This window comes from Maylandia zebra, linkage group LG14, assembly GCF_041146795.1.
Source record: "Maylandia zebra isolate NMK-2024a linkage group LG14, Mzebra_GT3a, whole genome shotgun sequence".
NCBI classification, from domain to species: domain Eukaryota; kingdom Metazoa; phylum Chordata; class Actinopteri; order Cichliformes; family Cichlidae; genus Maylandia; species Maylandia zebra.
In genome coordinates, this window is record NC_135180.1 from 31,578,878 (window position 1) to 31,598,603 (window position 19,726).

A 19,726-nucleotide genomic window follows, 5' to 3' on the forward strand; every position below is an offset into this window, starting at 1 on the left:
AAAATGTTTTATGAAACTAAAAAAAATGCCTTTAAGTGTAATCCAATCATAGCCAACATAGTTATAGTTGTCACCCCATAAAGTCTCAGAGCAGAGATGTAATGCAATAAGGAGACATTAACCTTCTAAACAGCTTTAAAAAAAATCAGGATTTAGTCACTAAGGACAGGTAATTCTAACTGCTACACTTCAAATTTGGAAAGAGCTCTGAGAATTTAATCACCTTTGGGTTCAGATGTTAATCTCGAAGAACTTTCCCTACTGAGAGCAAAGCATTGCTTGCTTTAAGCCTTGCATGGCTCTCTGACCTGGCACCTTTGTACAAAAGCACCTCTCGCCTTTCTTTCAGCATTCACAAATCTTGCCCCAGAGTGACCACAGTGTGTTGGAGTGGACACAGAGGCAACAGCAGCCAGAAGGGACGCTGCTGGAGTGGCCAGATTTATGGCAGACCAGTTCCCTGAAAGTCTGTGCTTATAGAAAAGGGTTTAGGACCTGTGAAATCATAACCATTCTAAATCTTTCAAGCCATGGCCAGCTCTCCACTCGTTACTGTGCATACAAGGCTTAGGGAGATTAGACCATATCGCTCTCTCTCTCTTTCTCTACTCTGCCATGTGCTTTTTTTCTTTCAACAGGATTATTAAATCCCTTTTCCCTTAATTGGAGAGGTGAAAAGTATGCTGGTATAGTCTCACACACCATGGACCTAAAAGCAAAGGTCATTTTATAGGAGATGATTATATAACATGTTTGCTTTCCATCACAGAAATTAACCATTGAAAGAAAATTAGGTATTGATTTGTCTCTTGACTTATATGTTCTCAGAGGCGACATTGCCTCCATTATGCAAATTAATTAAAGACGATTATACTAAAATCGCTAAAACCCTGGTTTCATAAAATCGATTACACACTAGAGATAAAATAAATAGCATGATTACATCTTTGAGGACACATTGGATTCTGATGAAATTTTAACCTAGCTGTAAGATTGAGAAAGCAACCCAAATTATTCAAAGCAATTTTCAGTGTAACCATAAATATTCACCAAATGTAGCCAATTACCTCAAAGCTTGATGGCAGCCTGATCATTAGATGAGGTGTCTTGCTAATGATCCACATGTTGAATAGACAGACTGATTTACACTTACCGACATTTTTTGATGCTAATTAAAAGATGGCACGAACAGTAGTTGGGGGTTTTTTTGTTATTGTTTTTTTCTTTCTTTTTTTTGCTGCTGGTGATTTAAGAAAAATAGGACTGCATGATAATGTTTTAGAGGCACTGATTAATAGTATGAATGAATTTGGTTTAGCAAATTGCTTCAGGAGACTTTATGCCTCGCACTGCAGGTGTGGAAACATCATTTTGTTATCCACACCAGCGCAAACAAATGAAGTGTAGAAAAACATTATCTGTGCAACACTGAAGCAGAGTTTGTAGTTGGAAACATCTGCATATGAAATACATTTGAACTCATTCCTTAAATATTTATTTCTTGGCTTTTCTCCAACATATAAATGCATAAAAGTCAAATAAAATGTTATTCTGCACTTAAACATGCTCTGCCTTCAGTCTCTGATAGCTGTACAGAGCTGTGAAGTTATACTTTACAAGTTATTTCATGCATTTATTAATAAATTAAAAATAAATAAATAAATTGAAAAGCTCTTGTGGCTTTTTCTTGTAGTGGAGTCTAATTGCACTCGGAAGCTTTGAAACACAACTAACCAAAACACTTAAATTACTTTGCAGGTTTGGTGCACAATTAGTTATCGAGCTATATTTTTATTAACATTGCAGTGCTGATATGTGCAGAATGAAAGAGAAGGAGGATTGATTAGCACAGACTGTCTGTGTTGACGTTTCATGTTCCTCATGTCCCTTTTGGAGTTCCCTCAGGTCCTTTGGCTTCTGCTTCCAAAATCTGCATCTTAGATTATAAATTAGCCACGTGCATGTAAGATAGACACAGCTAGTGCTTAAATACACAGAATAAAATGCGTTAAGAATATGAGTGAAAAGGTGAATGTGGCTTATAGTGTAAATTGCTCAGCAACACCTCAAAAGCACTGTATAAATGCCAGTCTATTCCATTACATGACAGTGAATTTAGAGTACATTTATTTTTAGATACATTTTGTCTTTTGAGTCTAAAAGGATTCATCAGTTAGTCCCAGTTTATCCTTCATAATCAGCGCAGTGCAACTCTGTGGGCAAAGAGCCGCCTATCTGTCTGCCTGGCTGAATCCATGGGGCACTCTGGCCTGCAATGCTTGACGGTGACCAAATAAGGGCTGACTGCAACATGTATGCAGGGAGGAGACCATTTTGTAAGTTGGCACAGTGCAGCCTTTCACATTCTTTGGCCCCACTCAAAAGGCTTCTGTCCTTCATCACGCATCCACTATGTGAACGGACAGCAGCTACATGAACTGTACAAGAGGGTTTCTCAGATGGTTCATGTATGAGGTTGGCTGTAGTTAAGTGCTTGTTTGCAGAGTCTGACAGTTATCTCTAATATTTAGAGTGACATCCACTGCCAGCGCTTAAAGGCATACTGTGAAACTAACAAAGACAGAACAAAGGCAGTTTGTCAATCTGGTGAATTCATTAAGATTATCCAGGAAAAATAAGGATAATGTGGAAATATGGTCTAATATTAAATCTAAGACTAGCGCTGCAGAGCAGACCCAAACATAAGTGATACAGATATTCACTAAATTCTGTCTCACTACTGTGAGACCTAGTTAAAGATTAACTTGGATGTTTTCCTTTGGGCCTCTTTGAAGTGGAATTAGTCCAACCCCTGCTTATCTTAATTAGAAAGAAATCTAGGGGAGTGAAGTGGTCTTCTGGAAATGAGCACCTCCACTCCCTGAAGCCCATACTAAAGCTTAACAAGACCTTGAGGAACGCTAAACTTAACGTTTTCTAATGTCATTCTGGGACTCTACCTATAATATACTCTGGTATAAACTGTGAACATAAATATTTTTCTTCTGATGTTTGAAAGTGCGGGTCAGTGCTGTGTCGTCCTCGGTCTCTTATGGATAGGGAAAGTGAATAATTAATAGAGCTTGTTCAAGTTTGTGAATAACGCTGAAGGTGAACAGGTGTTTAATGTGAGTGATCCTGAAAAAGAAGGGAAGAAAATCCTCCTTGAGGCTCGGTTTGTTGCGTAGGCACTTTTTTGAGTGTCATGTGAATACTTATGCAAAACAGAACATGAATTGGTGTGCATCTGACTATATTCTGTTCCACTCTCTAGCTGAATATTTTAGTGTGCAAATAATATGTTACCTTCATTTTCTATACCTACATAGACTCTATCTAATGTAAGGTTCAGATAAACAAATGGTGGCAGAAGACTAGCCAAAACCTCTGCTTCCATTGCTTCCGTGGAGAACAGGCGCCACAGCTCAGAGATCACACACACAGTGTTTATTGGTGGCATGAGTGACATGCTGCTGGCTTTAATCCAAATAGTGTAGGGAGGCCCTGTCATACATAGGTCACCTGTCTCCAGAAGAATAATGCGGAACACACAGGAAGCAGAAAGCCTACACTGTGGTAGACCTCAAGAATGTGTGTCAGGTTCCCATAGGATGTTGTACTGTCACTTAATAAAAGTTACGTGTTACATATGTAATATTTGATGTATTTTGCCAGCAATAGTTTTCTTTAAAAGCATGTTTTCTCTGCACACAGAATTTTATATTTTAAATGATGTTGTTTTTTGTACTGCTAGTGTACTGAGAAGCATAACAGAGCTGAACAGCTTGATTTTATTAGTTCAAATTTAATGCCACATTGACTTCCCAAACAGCTTTTCACTCAGGAATTGCCATTTGTGCCCTGAGATCAGTGATGGAAATTTTGTCATAATGTGGTGCAAATGTTTTGCACTTACCTTGTGAGCTACTTGATCTCATCATCAGCACCGGTGGCTTTGCCTACTAAAACAGAAAAGCGAGGTGTTCCACAGTGACATAGTGCCTGAGCAGACAAACAAGTGAATGCTAGCATTACAAAATGATTAAATGTTATTACACTGCCAGATAGACCTTTTGATCAATATTAGATAGCTACAATTTTCATATTTAAGTATAATTTAAACACAGAGGGAAATCCACAGTATTTGAACTTTCAAAACGTGATTCTGAATCAGAATGAGGTGAGAAACAGCCGTGCTTTGAAGTTGTGTGTCAACTAAAGGCCATTTTTTGTGTGTCAACTAGATATGCCTGTTGTCAAACAGAGAAATAAATACTCAGAGAAAATCTGCTTTCTACTCAAGGTTCACAGTTCAGTCCTTTCCATCTGGATCTGTAATTTTAAGGAACCTCAGCATCTGTCTTGATTTGTCTTCTGTCTTCTTTCGGAATTTACTGCATTCTTTATCTTCTTAACTTTAAACACCCTGTCTGGTTGAAAACATCAAAGTAAATCAGTGTGTTCATTATATTTTAATGACATAAATAATACAACGAGTTTTCTATGAGATGAGGGAAAAATAAATATTTTTTGCTACTTGTCCTCATGCATCACACTGACTTTTTATACTTTCAAGCAGTTAATGCCGCATATTGTCAAATGGGTATTTAACACATGGGTATTAAAGGCCTGGTGTTGCTCAGTGCGAGAAAACATGTACAATAACATCCAAAGTAACAGGTGCAGAGAATATTTAATATGTGCGCGCACCCACTCAAGCATGCACAGAGTCACCGAACCTCATAATGCATGCACCCTCACACATAATAAAACACCCAGGGTGAATGTATATAGGTTTTACCCTTCACAGTTAGGAAGGAAATGGACACAGCAGAGTGGTCTGCTGGACGTGACAGATTTACTGGCTGTACCGACAAGAATAGGGAGGAGTTGAGACTCTCAGTTGTGCCTAACATCTGCAAAGGCAGCACTTTAAAATCTCTGAACAATGTCCCGGTACCCTCCTGACAATTTCACTTTTATTTCACTACTTTCTGAACTGCCAAATGTTCTGTGGCTCATGCATCTCCATCTCACCATCCTCAACCATTACAGCACCAGCCAGACAATTTAACTGTGCAGTCTGGTGGATGCATTTGGATTTTTTTATTAACCTGTGTTTCATTATTTAGACTCCCAGCCATCGCACTGGAAATGACCATATTAAAATGCGTTCCTGTATGAGTCCGTGCGTGCATGTGTGCCCATTTTGGTCTGCCGGAGTTTGTGTATCTGCGTTTGATGCCTGTCTATGTGGTTCTGCTTTGAGTCTTTACGGTCAAATAGTTGCAGACATGCCCTCCAGGACTATAACGTCGCCCTTTGAGTGCAGCTTCAAAAGGCATGGATGAAAAAACCCAGTTCAGACAAGAAACAGACACCTTTTATCTTAATCAGAAATGAAGAAATTAGATGGCACAAACTGTTTTCCTTTTGCTTAAGGGCTGTGCACACCGCATACCCCTCACTGAGAGCAGGCTAGAAGTCAAAGTCAAAACCTGGGGGTATGCAAGAACCCATCCTAATAGAGGGTATTGAAATTTCTGTATCACCTCTGAATCAAAATGATGTGCCCATTTTTGGACCATTTAGTCCTGGTTAGGGTTTTTAATTCGTCTTCTTCTGTGTTTCTGTATTAGGATTTCTCAGTAGTCCTTTTTGAAGAAAAAAAATAAACTTTTTCTTTTTGTAACAGGCGGCAACAAACTGAAGAACCAACAGTTCCGTCTGAACTGGGCTTGGATCTCCTTAGAGAAACAACACTACGTGGTGAACGAAGAGGCCAAGTTCCTGGAGGTGGTGCTGAAGCGTAGGGGCTACCTGGGAGAGACATCATTCATCAGTAAGCAGATTTTACATCAAGTCACTTAAAATGTCTTTAATTCATCTTAAATGTTACCAAAAAGCAATGAGAGGAGTTGAATATGTTCATCTTATCTTAACAAAAAATGTTCCCCATTTTCTGATTCTGGATATTTTCAAAATAATAAAGGAATAAATGCTGAACATGTTACATGTTTGTGCATTCTTTGGTCAACCACTGATGATTTGCTTGCTGCTTCGCTCCAGGATTAACTAAAGATTAACTCACCAAATTCCACAGAGTCTGTTAAGTTGTTTTGCAGTTAAATTCAAATACACAGGGAAGCAAACATATAGCCCTTGTTGGAAGATATTCACTTTCTCAACACCCGTTTGTTTAAGTCTGTTTACTTGAGTGTCGCAGGCCACCATATCGTCAAGCATTCACCGACTCAAAAGCCCACACGAACGCGCATTGTTATATTTCAGGACAATTGCAAAGCTGGCCTAGATAGCCAATAAGGTCACACGGGTCGTGACCTTTTACCTCTCTTTTCTGGACGGTATTTATGTTCCAGTCACACAATAGCAGAGGATGTTCCCTCAGGGACTCTGCATGCTCATGAGAAAGGTCAGCTGAAGTTAGAGCCTATGGAGAGGTGCCACTGCAAATGTTAGTCGAGGCAATCTAGTGTACAGAACTAAACGAGCAATAACTGTTAACACTGTTTTTTAAAAAAGAGCTGCTGTAAGCATTTATGAGTGGCAGGAATTCTTACAGCTGGCACTAGTAGCCTGTTTTAGTGCTGCCATTTATTCTGTCCATAAAGATGAGGTGTAATTAAATGGCCTCATGCTGAAGGTCAAACCCCATAGGATCATTTACTGTACCGTCACTGCAACTTCGTACGCTCAAGAGCCCCCAGACTAATGAAACATCTCTGAGGGGATATGCAAATTTTACTGACCTTTACAGTGTCTCACACTGCACGGCATAACTGCTCTACCTTAGGGACTCAGTGAAATAAAAATATAATATCTTTATATTATAAAGCTAAATGCCATAAAATGTATATGTTATGTAATGTTATTTTATGGCCTTTTGCGCTTATTAGAGAGGTGCAGTAGAGTGAGAAAAAGAGGAGGAGAAAACTTGCAGTGAAGATGTGATACATGTGGTAGATCAGAGTAAGAAGTAAATCTAAAACTTATTACAAGATTTAATGTAATTTTCCTGTTCACGTTGATAAGATGCAGAACAAAAGATGCAAAACTGATTGTGTGTGTGTGGTAACCCAATAGTGATCTGTCTGTGGGATGATTTTAAACAACAAAGTAAAATATTGTTTATAAGGAGGTTGGGCAAACAATCAAATAGTTGCTGTTTGCTTTGATTTTCTGGAGCACTGGTGCTGATTTATTAATGACTTCATTATCAATTAAAGAAGTTCTCCTTTGAACTTTGGATGCACTGTTTTCATTGCCTAAAGAAAACAAGGCTTGCATTATGTCCAAAATTGCTGTTGTGTTATTGGTATTGCGTGCTAAGGTTTTAAAAAACAAGTTTTCTTGTTACTGCTGCAGCATTAAGGTGGATGATAATGGACGGGAGAGGATGATGTACCTCTCCGTAGAGGGGTACAGGCAAAGCTTGCCATCGTGCTTTTATGATACCCAGAAAAAATTACAAGAACTAAAAGCAATAGTTTCTCTTACTGAATATATATCATAAATGCTTTTATTGTCTCTGTTTCCCATATCTATACATTTGCAATCTTCTCTTCTATTTTTGTCTGATCAAATAGTCCTGGACGGATTTTCTGTTTTTTTATTTCTAGCCATGAAAAATAGGTAGCCTCAAGTTCATCAGACATTTAGACAACCTTATTGACATCTCTCAACAATAACATCCATGCTGTCGCACTTGCCATTGGTTTCAATTTAGAACTTTATATTTTTCGGTTAAAAATATCTATTTTTATTTTATTCATCAGTTATTCTGGTGCTTCAACATCTCTGCACTATTCCGCCTCCAGGCACACACGTAATAACAAATATCCTGTCTTAGAAAGGTAGTGTCCTTCCTTGTAACGGAAAACATAAAAAATCCCAGAGCATTCATGTCATTCTTACAGGGATCATTTATAGTCTCCTGCCTCCTCTGCTGTGATGGGGATAGCAGAGTAAAAGTAGCAAACTGTTCGGATTAACTGGCATAAGCAGGCCACCAGAGCAATGTGGCACCTCAGACTCTCTGCCTCGGTATTGTGATAAAATACCACCTGATCTTAGGTCAGTGCCTTCAAGTGAAGACAGCATATTTTATCTTGCCTAACCCTGCATGAGTGAACACTGATCTGAGGACCCAAAGGATGGGCTGCTTCATCTCTAACCAATGTGCACAGTGCAGTTCACACCAGTAAGGAGGCTACAGTGAGCCCAGCTGCTGCGAAGGCTCAGAGTGACCGCTGTGAATGGGACCAACCAATCCAGCTTGAAGGAGATTGACTTAACAGTACATCATTGTGTCTCTTTTCATACTCTTTGAATGTTGACGATATTTCAGGATCCACTAAACCTTTTTTTTCATTGTATCCACTCATTTTTCTTTCTTATTTTCATTTAAAAACACTACATGAAATTTAATTTTTCCTAATTCTATCTTGCTCAGTATTTTTTTAAAAATCCTGTAATCTCAAAGGTTCAATTTCCAGTGATATTATGGTTTTCTGCATTTACAGCAGCTTGCAGGAATTCCTTGTTTTGTTTAGGGTTTTTTTTATTTATTTATTGCCAGAACCCTGCTGTGTGTTGTGTGGCCAGTTAGCAAACACAATGGAATGGCTGTGTGACATTTCACCAGCTTCAGCGCTCCTGCTCAACAGGCTTCCAGCCAGTGTCACAGCAGTAGTGACTGTAAGCTCCATCAAACAGCTCTCATGCTGAAGGTCAGACAGTGCAAGTCAGCCTCCAACCACTTCTGCTGAGGCTGGGCTGACATGAGGGATAATGGTGTTTATTTCCACCATGATCATCTCAAAGAACGGTGGCGGGAAACTGCACCCTGGATATGGACAGATATTGTTGTGTTAGACCAACTGGGGTGTGAGATTTTCCAGGTGTTACGGGAGGTGAAAAGCAGTTTAATTGTATGTTTGTTTGGTTTTTCAGCTTTTATATAGCTATTCATAATCACATAAATATTTACATTTGTAAATGGGCATGCAGTAAACAAAGAAAAATGTTAAAATTAAACACAAAAGCCGGCAGATGGTGAGGTAATTTTTACAGAATTTTCAAATGTTAATTAACAATAACTTTGTAATGCCCTTTCTAAGGTATTGGCACAAAGGATGGCACTGCAGAAAAGGACAAAGATTTCCGGGGGAAATCTCAAAAACAGGTGCAGTTTAACCCAGGCCAGACCAAAGCCACCTGGAAGGTCAGGATCCTGTCAGACGGGGAGTATGAAGTGTCCGAGACATTTCAGATTGTTTTGTCTGAGCCGGTGATGGCAGCCCTTGAATTCCCAGAGGTAGCTACTGTAGAGATCCTGGACCCCGATGATGGTCAGTATTGATTTTACTTCCAGAGATTCTTCCTTTCTTTCTTTTTTTGGGGGGGGGGGCTGAACATTTTTCATTAATGTCTGATGTAACTGAGTGTTTGATATCACGTGTCTGAACATTAACGCTGATCTGTCATTTTTGCAGAGAAAAAATAATGTCGTGGTTGTCATGGTTGTGTTGATCACACCCATGATAAACTAGTTGGCCACATAGCAACGCATAATAATACGCACCCTGCCTCTGCAGGTTGGAACATGAAAAAGGAATTTCAAAAAAATAAAAAGAGAGAGCGAGATAATGCATTTACAGGATAACTAGGTAAACTAAAACTGCACAAAAGTGGTTAAAGTTGACAACACAACGCAATTTCATTGTTCTCTGACAATGACAATAAATACTTAAATGCTCAAATACTAAGCTATGCTTATGTTTAGGGGATTAATTTGGGAAATTTAAGGTCTGGAAAAAGACATCAGAGCATTTTAAATGTAGCATTTAATCTCAAGTACACTGAAATTATAGATGAACTAACTCTATCTTGAATCAAAAATGAAGATTGGCAGACAATAAAAAGTAGAAAAGTATATTCTTTCCACTAGAGATGTAACATAGTGTCAGAGGGATATGAAATAGAGATGGCCGCACTGACCTGAATGTGAAATTATCGTACTGTAAATATGGGCGAGGCACTGCCTAAAGAACTGAACAGATGTTTCTTAAAACAGCTTGTCAGTAACAGAGATGACACGGAGAACAGCACGATGCAAATGTGGATATAAATATGGATAATGTTTCTCCTCATCCCATAGGGCTTCAGCTAGTGAAAGCAAAGCATTTGCTGTCAACAGTGTAAGCTAATGATCGTGTTTAGGTGAAGCTTGTTTTTCAAAACTCGTGTCTCTGGAGGGCAATCCCCCCCTCCAGAGACACGAGAAAAAACAAGAAGAAACCCTCCAAAAAACTGACAGCTATCTATCTGCAGTTCTATTTTTGTATCTTCATGCCTTGCACAGACATCTTCTTCGTCTTCATACGCCCATGTCCATTATCATATCATTACACTGTTCATGGTTTCTAAAGTTTTAATATGTGTTTTAACCTCTGAAGGTCAAATATACTCTGCGGGCTTTTAAAACTATATTTCATGTTTCTTTTAACTGAGAGCAGAAAAATTTTATAGCCCAAGGGCACCAATTGAATCACTTGTATCGGTGAAAAATAAATAATTTCAGACCATACTGACTAAAATAGCTCAGAGGGACGAGAGGTGAAGTGCAACCGCATAATCCAATGCAACTGTTTGCATAGGAAGGGAAAGGACAGCTCAAGTTCTAATAGCTTTTCAATGTGGCCAGACATGACACTTACTGAGAAGAATACAAACCATTTGTCTGTGGATTTCATGGCCGAAATGATAAAAACTCATTACCTCGCTAAATGTCACACATGGCTAAGAGATGGAGAGAAATAGATAGAGAGATGCCCGTAAAACTTTAAAGGAAAACAAAAGGTTATACTTTCACGTCTTCTAGCCAATTTATGCGGGCTTATTATTTTCTAAACAGCTTAATTCTTCACGTAACAAATTCCATATTCATCTGCATCAGTTACCAGGTCAATAAGTAGAACTGTTTGTTTATTATGCTGTGGAAGCCAATTATAGGTGAGATATTTACTGCGGATAAACAACAAATAGTGTCTGATAAAACATGATGGAAGCACCATCAGCAGAGCTGTAATGAAAGCTGTTGTTGGTCCCAGCGCACACGTCTGTCTAATGAAGGGTTTTGATGCAAATAATCAAAACCATACTTTGATATTCTGAAGCGTTTCCCCTTTCATTATCGCCAGTGCATTTTTATTTCACTTCAGATTATTCTTATCATGCTTAGATCATACATAAGAGATTTCCTCATATCAATTCTGACGCTACTTAGCTTAAATCATAACAAAACACCGTGTCAGAGTAATGATCTAATATCTTTATTGATGATTTTTTTTTTTCACGCGCAGAGTCGACAGTGTTTATACCCTCCGCCGTCTACAACATAGAGGAAGACATAGGTGAGCTGCTTATCCCTGTACGCAGAAGCGGGGATGTCAGCCAGGAGCTCATGGTCATATGTTACACCCAGCAAGGTAACACAATAACTTTGTGTTGAAATGTTTGTGATAAATTGTGTCATTTCTCGAGTGAGTTAGTGCTGTCCTCCACATCAGAAGGATCCCTGTTCTCAGTACTCAGTCTGATCACCTCTTCTCGGTGAAATCTAATTTAGGCTGAGGCTGAATATCTATAAATGGCATCTTTAAAGCAGAAGATGAAGGCTGTCATATTGATAATACATCTGGAGTGCTAATGACTTTCCTCCTTGCACATCAAAAGTGGGTGCAATGTGATACTTAATGCATTAGAGGAAAAATAAAGGCCATATGCTGATCTGCTTTTAATCACTGACTTGACTTGATGAAGATCAATGTTGCATTAAAAGTTTTCATTAAAGAGTGACATTAAGTCGAAAGGCACTGCCTTCTGTTATAGCTTAGTTTGAACTTAGGTCCGTTGTTCATGAAAATCATACATAAATAATTATTTTTAATGTGACGAAAAGTACACTGTTGCGTCATTTTTCTTCCTGTAATTCTGTTTTCTGTCTGCTCAGTTTCTGCAACAGGCACCATCCCCACCACCGTGCTGTCCTACTCCGATTACATCTCCAGGCCTGAGGACCATCACAGCATCCTGCGCTTTGACAAGGGAGAGATAGAAAAATCCTGCCGCATTGTCATCATCGACGACTCCCTGTACGAAGACGAGGAGAGCTTCAATGTCACCCTCAGCATGCCCATGGGGGGCTGTCTGGGCTCCGAGTTTCCCACGGCGAGAATCACAATAATTCCTGATATGGATGATGGTAAGATTACATTACACTGGTCGTAAGTATGCAGTTGAATGCAATCCAGTCTCAAATAGTCAGTGCAGGTTAAGAAATTTGACTGCGGAATCAGTTTAAGGCAATTTCTGCCTGTTTTTCATCTTCACTTTTTCACGTCTGATTAAAGCCTAAAAAAAAGTCAGCATGAATTTGTTCCTTAACTAAGTTTTATTGTATCTTCAGTGTGTTTTTTATTTGTGGGCTTTAATTTAAAAAAATATTTGTAAATGCAAATTTTCACTGCATAAACTGATTCCAAAAGATAAATTCAAACAGATAAGCAGGTTGCAAACATGCTGGTATAGATGTGAACGTGTGTTTGATTTTTTTTTTCCCTGTATGTGTTTGTGCTTGCCTGCCAGTGTCTCATAGAGAAAGCATTTGAGTGTGCGATCCTTCTTCCTGAAGGCAAAGCCTTTATCTCATATCTGCAGGCTCAGACTGGAGGTCTGATAGTCTCCCATATCTTCCTGACGCCTCTTTGTTCCCCAACACCTGATGGCCTTATCCACACTTCTCTATCGCTCAACAATCTCCACAAGCACTGCTGTGAATTCAAGACTCTATGATGCCAGGCAGGCAACACCGCAGCTGAAAAAAAAGCAGCACATTTGCAGAAGGGTCTTCCCTTGAATGAAAATTTATCTGAAGCCATGTAATTGCAAATGTGATGTAACATTCAATTTAGAATTCTAATAGTCAGAAAACTTAGCCAACCATTTATTTTGTGTGTGGCTAAAGTTAGTTAGCTTCACTGAGATTTTTTTTACTACTTTTAGTTAGTTTCATTTCCCATTAGTGAAACCTCAAATGCGTTCAAAACCGCATGTTTTTTATGTTTGATAACAGTCCTGTCATTCACGCTGTTGACTTTAGTTTAGACAGCTTCTGAAATAATATTACCTGTGACCTCAAATGTTTAGCAGCACAGAAATATTCAGTGTTCCATTTCTCGACAATAAAAAAGTAGTAGTTTTTGTTTTAGATCATGGCCAAAAATCACTGCCAACAAGTGCATGAACCTGTGTCACGGTGACTCCAGCAGCAGTTTTCAATTCAGTTTAAAGCCTCAATCTGTGTCAAAGACTTTTTCGCCCATTCAGTTCCCAGGGTACCTGAGGCAGCCACGTGTGTTTCTTTGACCTCCTTGAGGATGGAGGAAGTTACTAAATTAGAAAGTTTTTATACTGTAGCAGTGTGCGGTGTAACCTGAGAGTGAGCACTAGGCATTTTGACCTCTACTGCTTGTGGGTACTGAATCGAGACTGCCAAAACAGCTGCTGTGAGGTAGAAATTTTTAACTGTATGCACAACAGTTAGTCCTCACAGCAGCCATCCTGCTTCACAAAGGGATATTCTTTCACTGCAGCTATTGAATTACACTGTCACAGTCTTCGTGGACGTCTTTGACTCCAACAGTATGAGACATACATGTCTTAACAACCACCAGAGATTCTACCAATTGGAGATCAAGAAAGAATATATCTGTCTTTTACAGACTGTCTGAAAAAGTCTCATAATGCTGTTGCTTGTCTTTTAAATAAAAAAACAGGTTGTGTGGCAAATGAAGCAATTGGATTGTAACAGGTATCACACAGGATAAGATAAGAAAACTTAGTTTGCTTTAGAAGCGATCTCTAAAGACCAAAGTCCTCTAGTGCTGCACAGCTTATAACTGATGAACAACATGTTTGTGCTGGTGCATTACTGAAAGCTGTGAAAGGCAAATTCCTGCTTTGAAATTATCCATCTTGCGTGTGTTATCTTAGCTGTTACAAACTCATCTCTTACCTAAATAATCCTTTCTCGTATCACCAACAGAGGTCTCATTATAAAATATCCAAAAAAATAGTCACTGTGCTAATTTGACACCTGCCTTTGCCTACATTATAAGTCCTCAGTGTATTATCAAACAGAGAAAAGAAGAAAAGGATGCTTAGGGCATCATAGGATTAACTCGACTCAGACTGACAGCCAGAATTAACAGTCTGCGCTCTATCTGCTGTCATGTTCTCTTTGCCTCTGGCTTGTGACAGTCAAAATATTCTTATGCATATCAGTTGTCAGAAAGCAATGAACTCACAGTAGTGCGCCTATACAACATAATTGTATGGAGTACAGTACACAGCACACTTTTGAAGAAAGTTCCTTTGTGTTCATTTTGCTGTTATTCTTAAGATCTGGTTCTTACTGTGGAATCTTTTAGTGCCACATGCAGCGAAACATTGCCTGGAGCTGCTGTCTGACAGGTTTGCACCTTATTACAATGACACCATTACCTGACATCAGATCAACCACCTGCACATGCAAATACACACAAAAGGTGCTTATGCACATAATACGTGTAAAGTAGGCACAGCGAGTATAATTTCAGGATTAGGTACCTAATGTTACCGGCAACCACTGTATAAATGGAACGTGAAGAGCAGGGAGAAATAAGGTCATGTCGACCTTTCACTTCTGCCTGAAGGAGGTGATTATTAAATGCCTTTAATGTTGATGGAGAAGTAAATGGTAAGTAGCTCTGAGTCAAGCAGAACAAGACCAATGACATATCTGAAAGAGCAGAGAGGCGGCGGGAGATTCAGTTCCACTTCAAATTTAGCTTTTCTAGCTAGGTATTAAATTCAGGTATGCAATCCAGGTTTGCTTCAGTATATAAGAGCTTGAGGCAAATGGGAGCATCGCATCCTTCTTTGTTATCCCTCTTGTAGGAATGCTTGTCAAGCGGGTTCTATAGGAGGGAGGTAGGAGTCAGATCCTGGCTAAGCACCTGCCCCTGCCTGTGAGAGGTCTGCGCAAGGACTTCCCAGGAGGGCTCAGAGTAGGTTTGCCAGCTTGTGGGGTCAGACAGTTATTAAACATATACTACTGATATTTGCAAAAAAAAAAAGAAAGAAAAAAAAATAGAAAGAAAGAACTGAAGAGAAAAAAAGGAGGGGAAAAGCAGCTGTCTTCTTTCCAAGCTGGAAAGCTTTAGTGCTGCAGTGAAATATGAAGCACGCGCCAATATATGCACTCCCTGCTCTGTGCAAACACAATCCTGGCCACCTACTGCGGTGGCATGTGCAAGAAACCACACGTGCTGTAGAAGGTGGAGTTGCTATTGTCTGCCAGTAGTCTGATATTAATCTGACAGTTTCTGGAATTCTAAATTGATTATGTCTACAGCTTTTATGCCTAAATGAGGTGAAGTTTACTGCAGTAATAACCAGGTTTAAAGACCCGTGGCACAGAGAGAAGACCTGTTTTCTTTCTGACCAAAAAAATCATTTTACTAATTAGCACCGATGCAGAGATGGCACAGAAACATATATTCAATGTGTATAATATGCATGTACTGTGCAAATGGCATCGGGCTCCCTTTCAGAAACAATTAAACTGTCAGGCTAGAGGTGGAAATACAACAACAAAAATCACTCATAAAAATGAAACAGATACTGAGGAGCAGCAAATTAAAAAGCTAAACAGAAGCCAAAATGTCCTAATAACAAGTGAGGACAGACTGTACTAGCAAACTGAAGCCAAGAGAAGACAGCAGAACGTAACAATGAAGGAAATGGTAAACAACAAAAGAAGCTACAAACTGACAAGCTCTATAGAAATTTAAAAGGCAGCGCGGTAATTAACATGAAACGGTGCCTGCATATGCTCAGAAAGGTTCAGGTGGTTTCTATTACTTATACTGAGATCTAAATGCAAAGCGTTTCACAATCCTTTTCTGTTCTCTTCTCATCAACAGAAATACACACTGATGCAAAAAAAAAATACACACTACAGAGCTACTGCCCTGTCATAAAAAAACGGAAAAATCCCTTTCGGCTCTGAGCTTATTGTTAAACGTCAGCTTATTGTTAAAGACCTGTGGCACTGACAGAAGACATGTTTTCTTTCCAACCAAAATATTCATTTTACTAATTAGCACACCTTCACCCACAGAGAGGGAATAAAAGTAAGGCAATACCGCCAGACTCTGAGACGGCACAGAAACTGATATTCTTGTTTTTGAAGGAAATTTGACTGATCCATCACTTAAAGTCTCCCCAGGTGGTCTCTGGAGTTGTACAACTTTACATATTTCTATGTTAGTCTGGTGGTTTTCTCTTACTCTCACTCGCTCTCTGTGGGTGAAAGTGTGCTAATTAGTAAAATAAATGTATATTCTGGTTGGAAACCACATATATTAAACAATAAGATAGATTGTAGCAATAAATTACAATAAATATATATGATTACTACTTTTCCTGGACACATTTAAATCTTGTAGATTATTAGCACTGAAAGGGATTAAGGTTTTCAAGCTGTCCGGGTATTCTGCAGTAACAGGAACATCTGCAAACCATAGAATACCTGCTATTTTCCCAGCAGTCGACCATCTGCGCATAAACGGCCACATCCTTACAGACTCCACTCTGGCTTTTCCTGTGATGGTTCGGAGAAACTTGTCCTTTCTTGCAGCGGTAATTGCTGTTTGATATTGACTTTGCATCCGGGAAAATATTTTGGTGGTTGGGAGTGAAAGACATGAGAATGCTTGTACAGCAAGACTTGACTGGTGTGTTTATCATCTCGTGTCACTTGGCCTGTAAATTTTGCACTGGTTCTGAAGGTATGATTATGACCTGTTTGAAAGATGGGTGGGTTCAGTGCATGTGCTGTACATCCTGGATGGGGATGAATTGAGGAAGACCTCTCAAACCCTGTCATTATGTCTCACCTGGATTCCCGTTCGTTCTGATATAAACAGATGTCTTAAAGCACTTAAGCAGAGAAGTGCTGACTTCAGTCGTCGGCCTTAAGAGGCTCAATCTAGACCTTGCTTTGAATTTTCAAGCCTGCATTGCTGTCAGCCGTTGTTAAAGTTGTTGATTTTCCTGTATTGAATATGGAGTTGATTTTGTATGCATTTTCTGCTGCAGAGAGATTTGTCTAGCACACAGTGGGCAGAAGTGCATTTGCCAGGGCTCAATTGAATCTCACCATTAGACAAGCCACTTAACGCTGTGGGAATGTCATGCAAAGTTCAAGTGAAATCAAGCAGTCAGTGGGAGCGCAACAGTCTCCTTAGGGATGTCTGCGTCTCTCCTTGTGCCTCTTCTTTTATACTATGTTCACTCATATGCAACAGTAAGGATATTTCTTTGTTTGCTATTGTGTTTCCGGCATATTACACAATAATGGGACGAGCACACTGATTAAATCAAAGGGCCTCTTACTTCTGATCTACATTTTTATGTTTAATTTCAAAAGAAGAAGCCCTGTGGCTTTTTGCTTTTATTCCACATTTAAAGTTTGTTCCTCTGTTTACAAAGATATGGGATTTCAATAGTTTCCATGATTTTGCATAATACAAATAGGTCTAAATGTGCATCATCACCACTAACATCCATGTAATCTTAGATGTGCTTTGAGGTATAGGAGGCTACTGCTCGTGAATCAAGGATACGGTGGCTTACCTTTCATTTAATGAGTCATAGTTCTTTGAAGCTCAGTGTTTGTCTGCTGCACAAACCTTATCTGATTACTGGGCTAGTACAACAGGGCCTGAGTTGCTGGCTGCTAACCTCAGGTTAGTAGATCTGATTACTCTTCCAGTTGAGGTCCCACTGCAGGCAGCCAAAACCATCTTTGTTTGTTCTCTCTGTGGGTAGAAATTCTGGCAGCTGCAGGACTCTTGATGCACCACTCATTGTCTTGGCCATGCTCTCAGAACAGATTAAAGCATAAAAGTCGTATGTCCTTTGCTTACACTTAGGAATAATATTACTTCAATCGCAGAGATGGTTTCTCTAAGAACCATGAAACCCCAGGCTTTGCTTAAAAGACCCGTTCCTTTTTTGAACTTGTCTTTTCTTGCTAACATCGAGCAGTTGCTGCCACGGCAGACTGCATCAAAATATTCAAGATCTTCTAAGAGTCAGATTACTTAGAAGTATAATGTGGTGAAAAATAATAAACACTTTTCCCTGATCTGTAATTGAGCCTGGCAGCACTATTGACAGTTAATCTCTGTCACTAATTCTCTGTTTCCTTGGTCTTGCGTTTTGGTTTCACTAGATAACATAATCATAACGCATAACAGCGTGGATTTGGTTAGGTTTTCTTTTTTTTCATTGCGTTTATCGCGCCGTTCCACATATTCAGTTTTGCCCCATACTGTGTGATGAGAAACAGCTAAGTACCTTTTTGTAGGTGTATTGTCATGGAAACCACAACTCTGCCCATGGCCACTGACATTCACTTAATTTATTCGTTATTTGGTCACAGTAGCTTTTGAAAGCCCAAGGTTTTTACTGCTCAGTTGTGGCTCTCATTAGTGATATTAACTACAGTACTGTGCAAAAATCTTGAGCCACCTCTCATTCCTTTATATTTTGTTGTATCTACACATAACAGACAGCTTGGCAAAGAAACAATTTACATTGTCAAAATGTATTTTTAGGTACTTTGTTACTAGCACCTTTTTGCAAAAACAGTCTGCACAGGCATTTGACAGCAACTATTATTTGTGCACCAACAAGATGATTTCCAAAGAGCTATTAGCTGAAAACATTGCATGTCTTGACATGCTGTGCAGTGTGTCCTTAAAAACAGTGAGCAAACTGGACAAATGGGGGAATTTTTTTTTACCTGATTTTTGTTTTTAAGAAAAATGAGAGCCACATATGAGGATATTTGTTTAAAAGTTTAATAGAAGAGTGGCAGTATAATGTCCTCGTAAGTGGATATCAGGCCCTTGTAGAGCAAAAATTTGTATTTTGGTCTAGACAACCCAAAATGTTATGTCCACATATGTGGACGCCAGGTCCTAGGAGGTTAAACAAAAACTGGACTGAGTGGCAAAAGGTCTTATGGAATCCAAATGTAAAACTTTTTGTTCATTCATGTCGTTATCAGTATGTTCAGTTGTGAGCGGTACTACAGGGAGTGTCTACAGCAATCTGTATTAACCCCCCCAAAATTCTTACAGCATTTTCTTAGGAGAATGTCCACCAAAGTCCAAACCCTTACACAACCATTTCACCTGCAGCATAACATGCTGGACATCATTGCGAGGACGCTGGTTCTGAAAGAGTTAACTAGAATAACAGTGGGTGAGTTTGGCTGCAGTGGAATCTCAGCTCAGCTCATAGAAACACTAATTGCAGTCAGGCAGGCCTGGGCTGGCGTATGGAGCTTTACAACCCCCCAGACCTTCTGTCAGGCCTCCTGTCTGGCTCTCAGACCCATCGCTATCAAAGTGAGCTCCACCAGTACAAAACCAGCCATCAGGTTTCTTTTTTTCCCTTTGGATACTTGTCACAGTTATAGGAATGCCACCAAAACATCGTGCCAGGAAGTTAGAAAGCACTATTTAAGGTCTACAATTACTGTGTTCGCTACCTGCTGCTTATTCAATGGAAATGTTCCTTTAAAATC

General features: G+C 39.3%; 1 protein-coding gene across 2 annotated transcripts in view; it reads left to right on the forward strand.

Moving 5' to 3' along the window:
* Nucleotides 1-19,726, forward strand: part of frem2b (FRAS1 related extracellular matrix 2b) — a 48,760-nt gene that overhangs the window by 17,443 nt on the left and 11,591 nt on the right. For both annotated transcript variants that reach the window (XM_004560589.3, XM_004560590.3), the window contains exons 3-6: nt 5,696-5,842; nt 9,141-9,371; nt 11,385-11,510; nt 12,035-12,286. In XM_004560589.3, the coding sequence (XP_004560646.3) occupies nt 5,696-5,842; nt 9,141-9,371; nt 11,385-11,510; nt 12,035-12,286 (756 nt within the window). The remainder of the gene's footprint in view (nt 1-5,695; nt 5,843-9,140; nt 9,372-11,384; nt 11,511-12,034; nt 12,287-19,726) is intronic.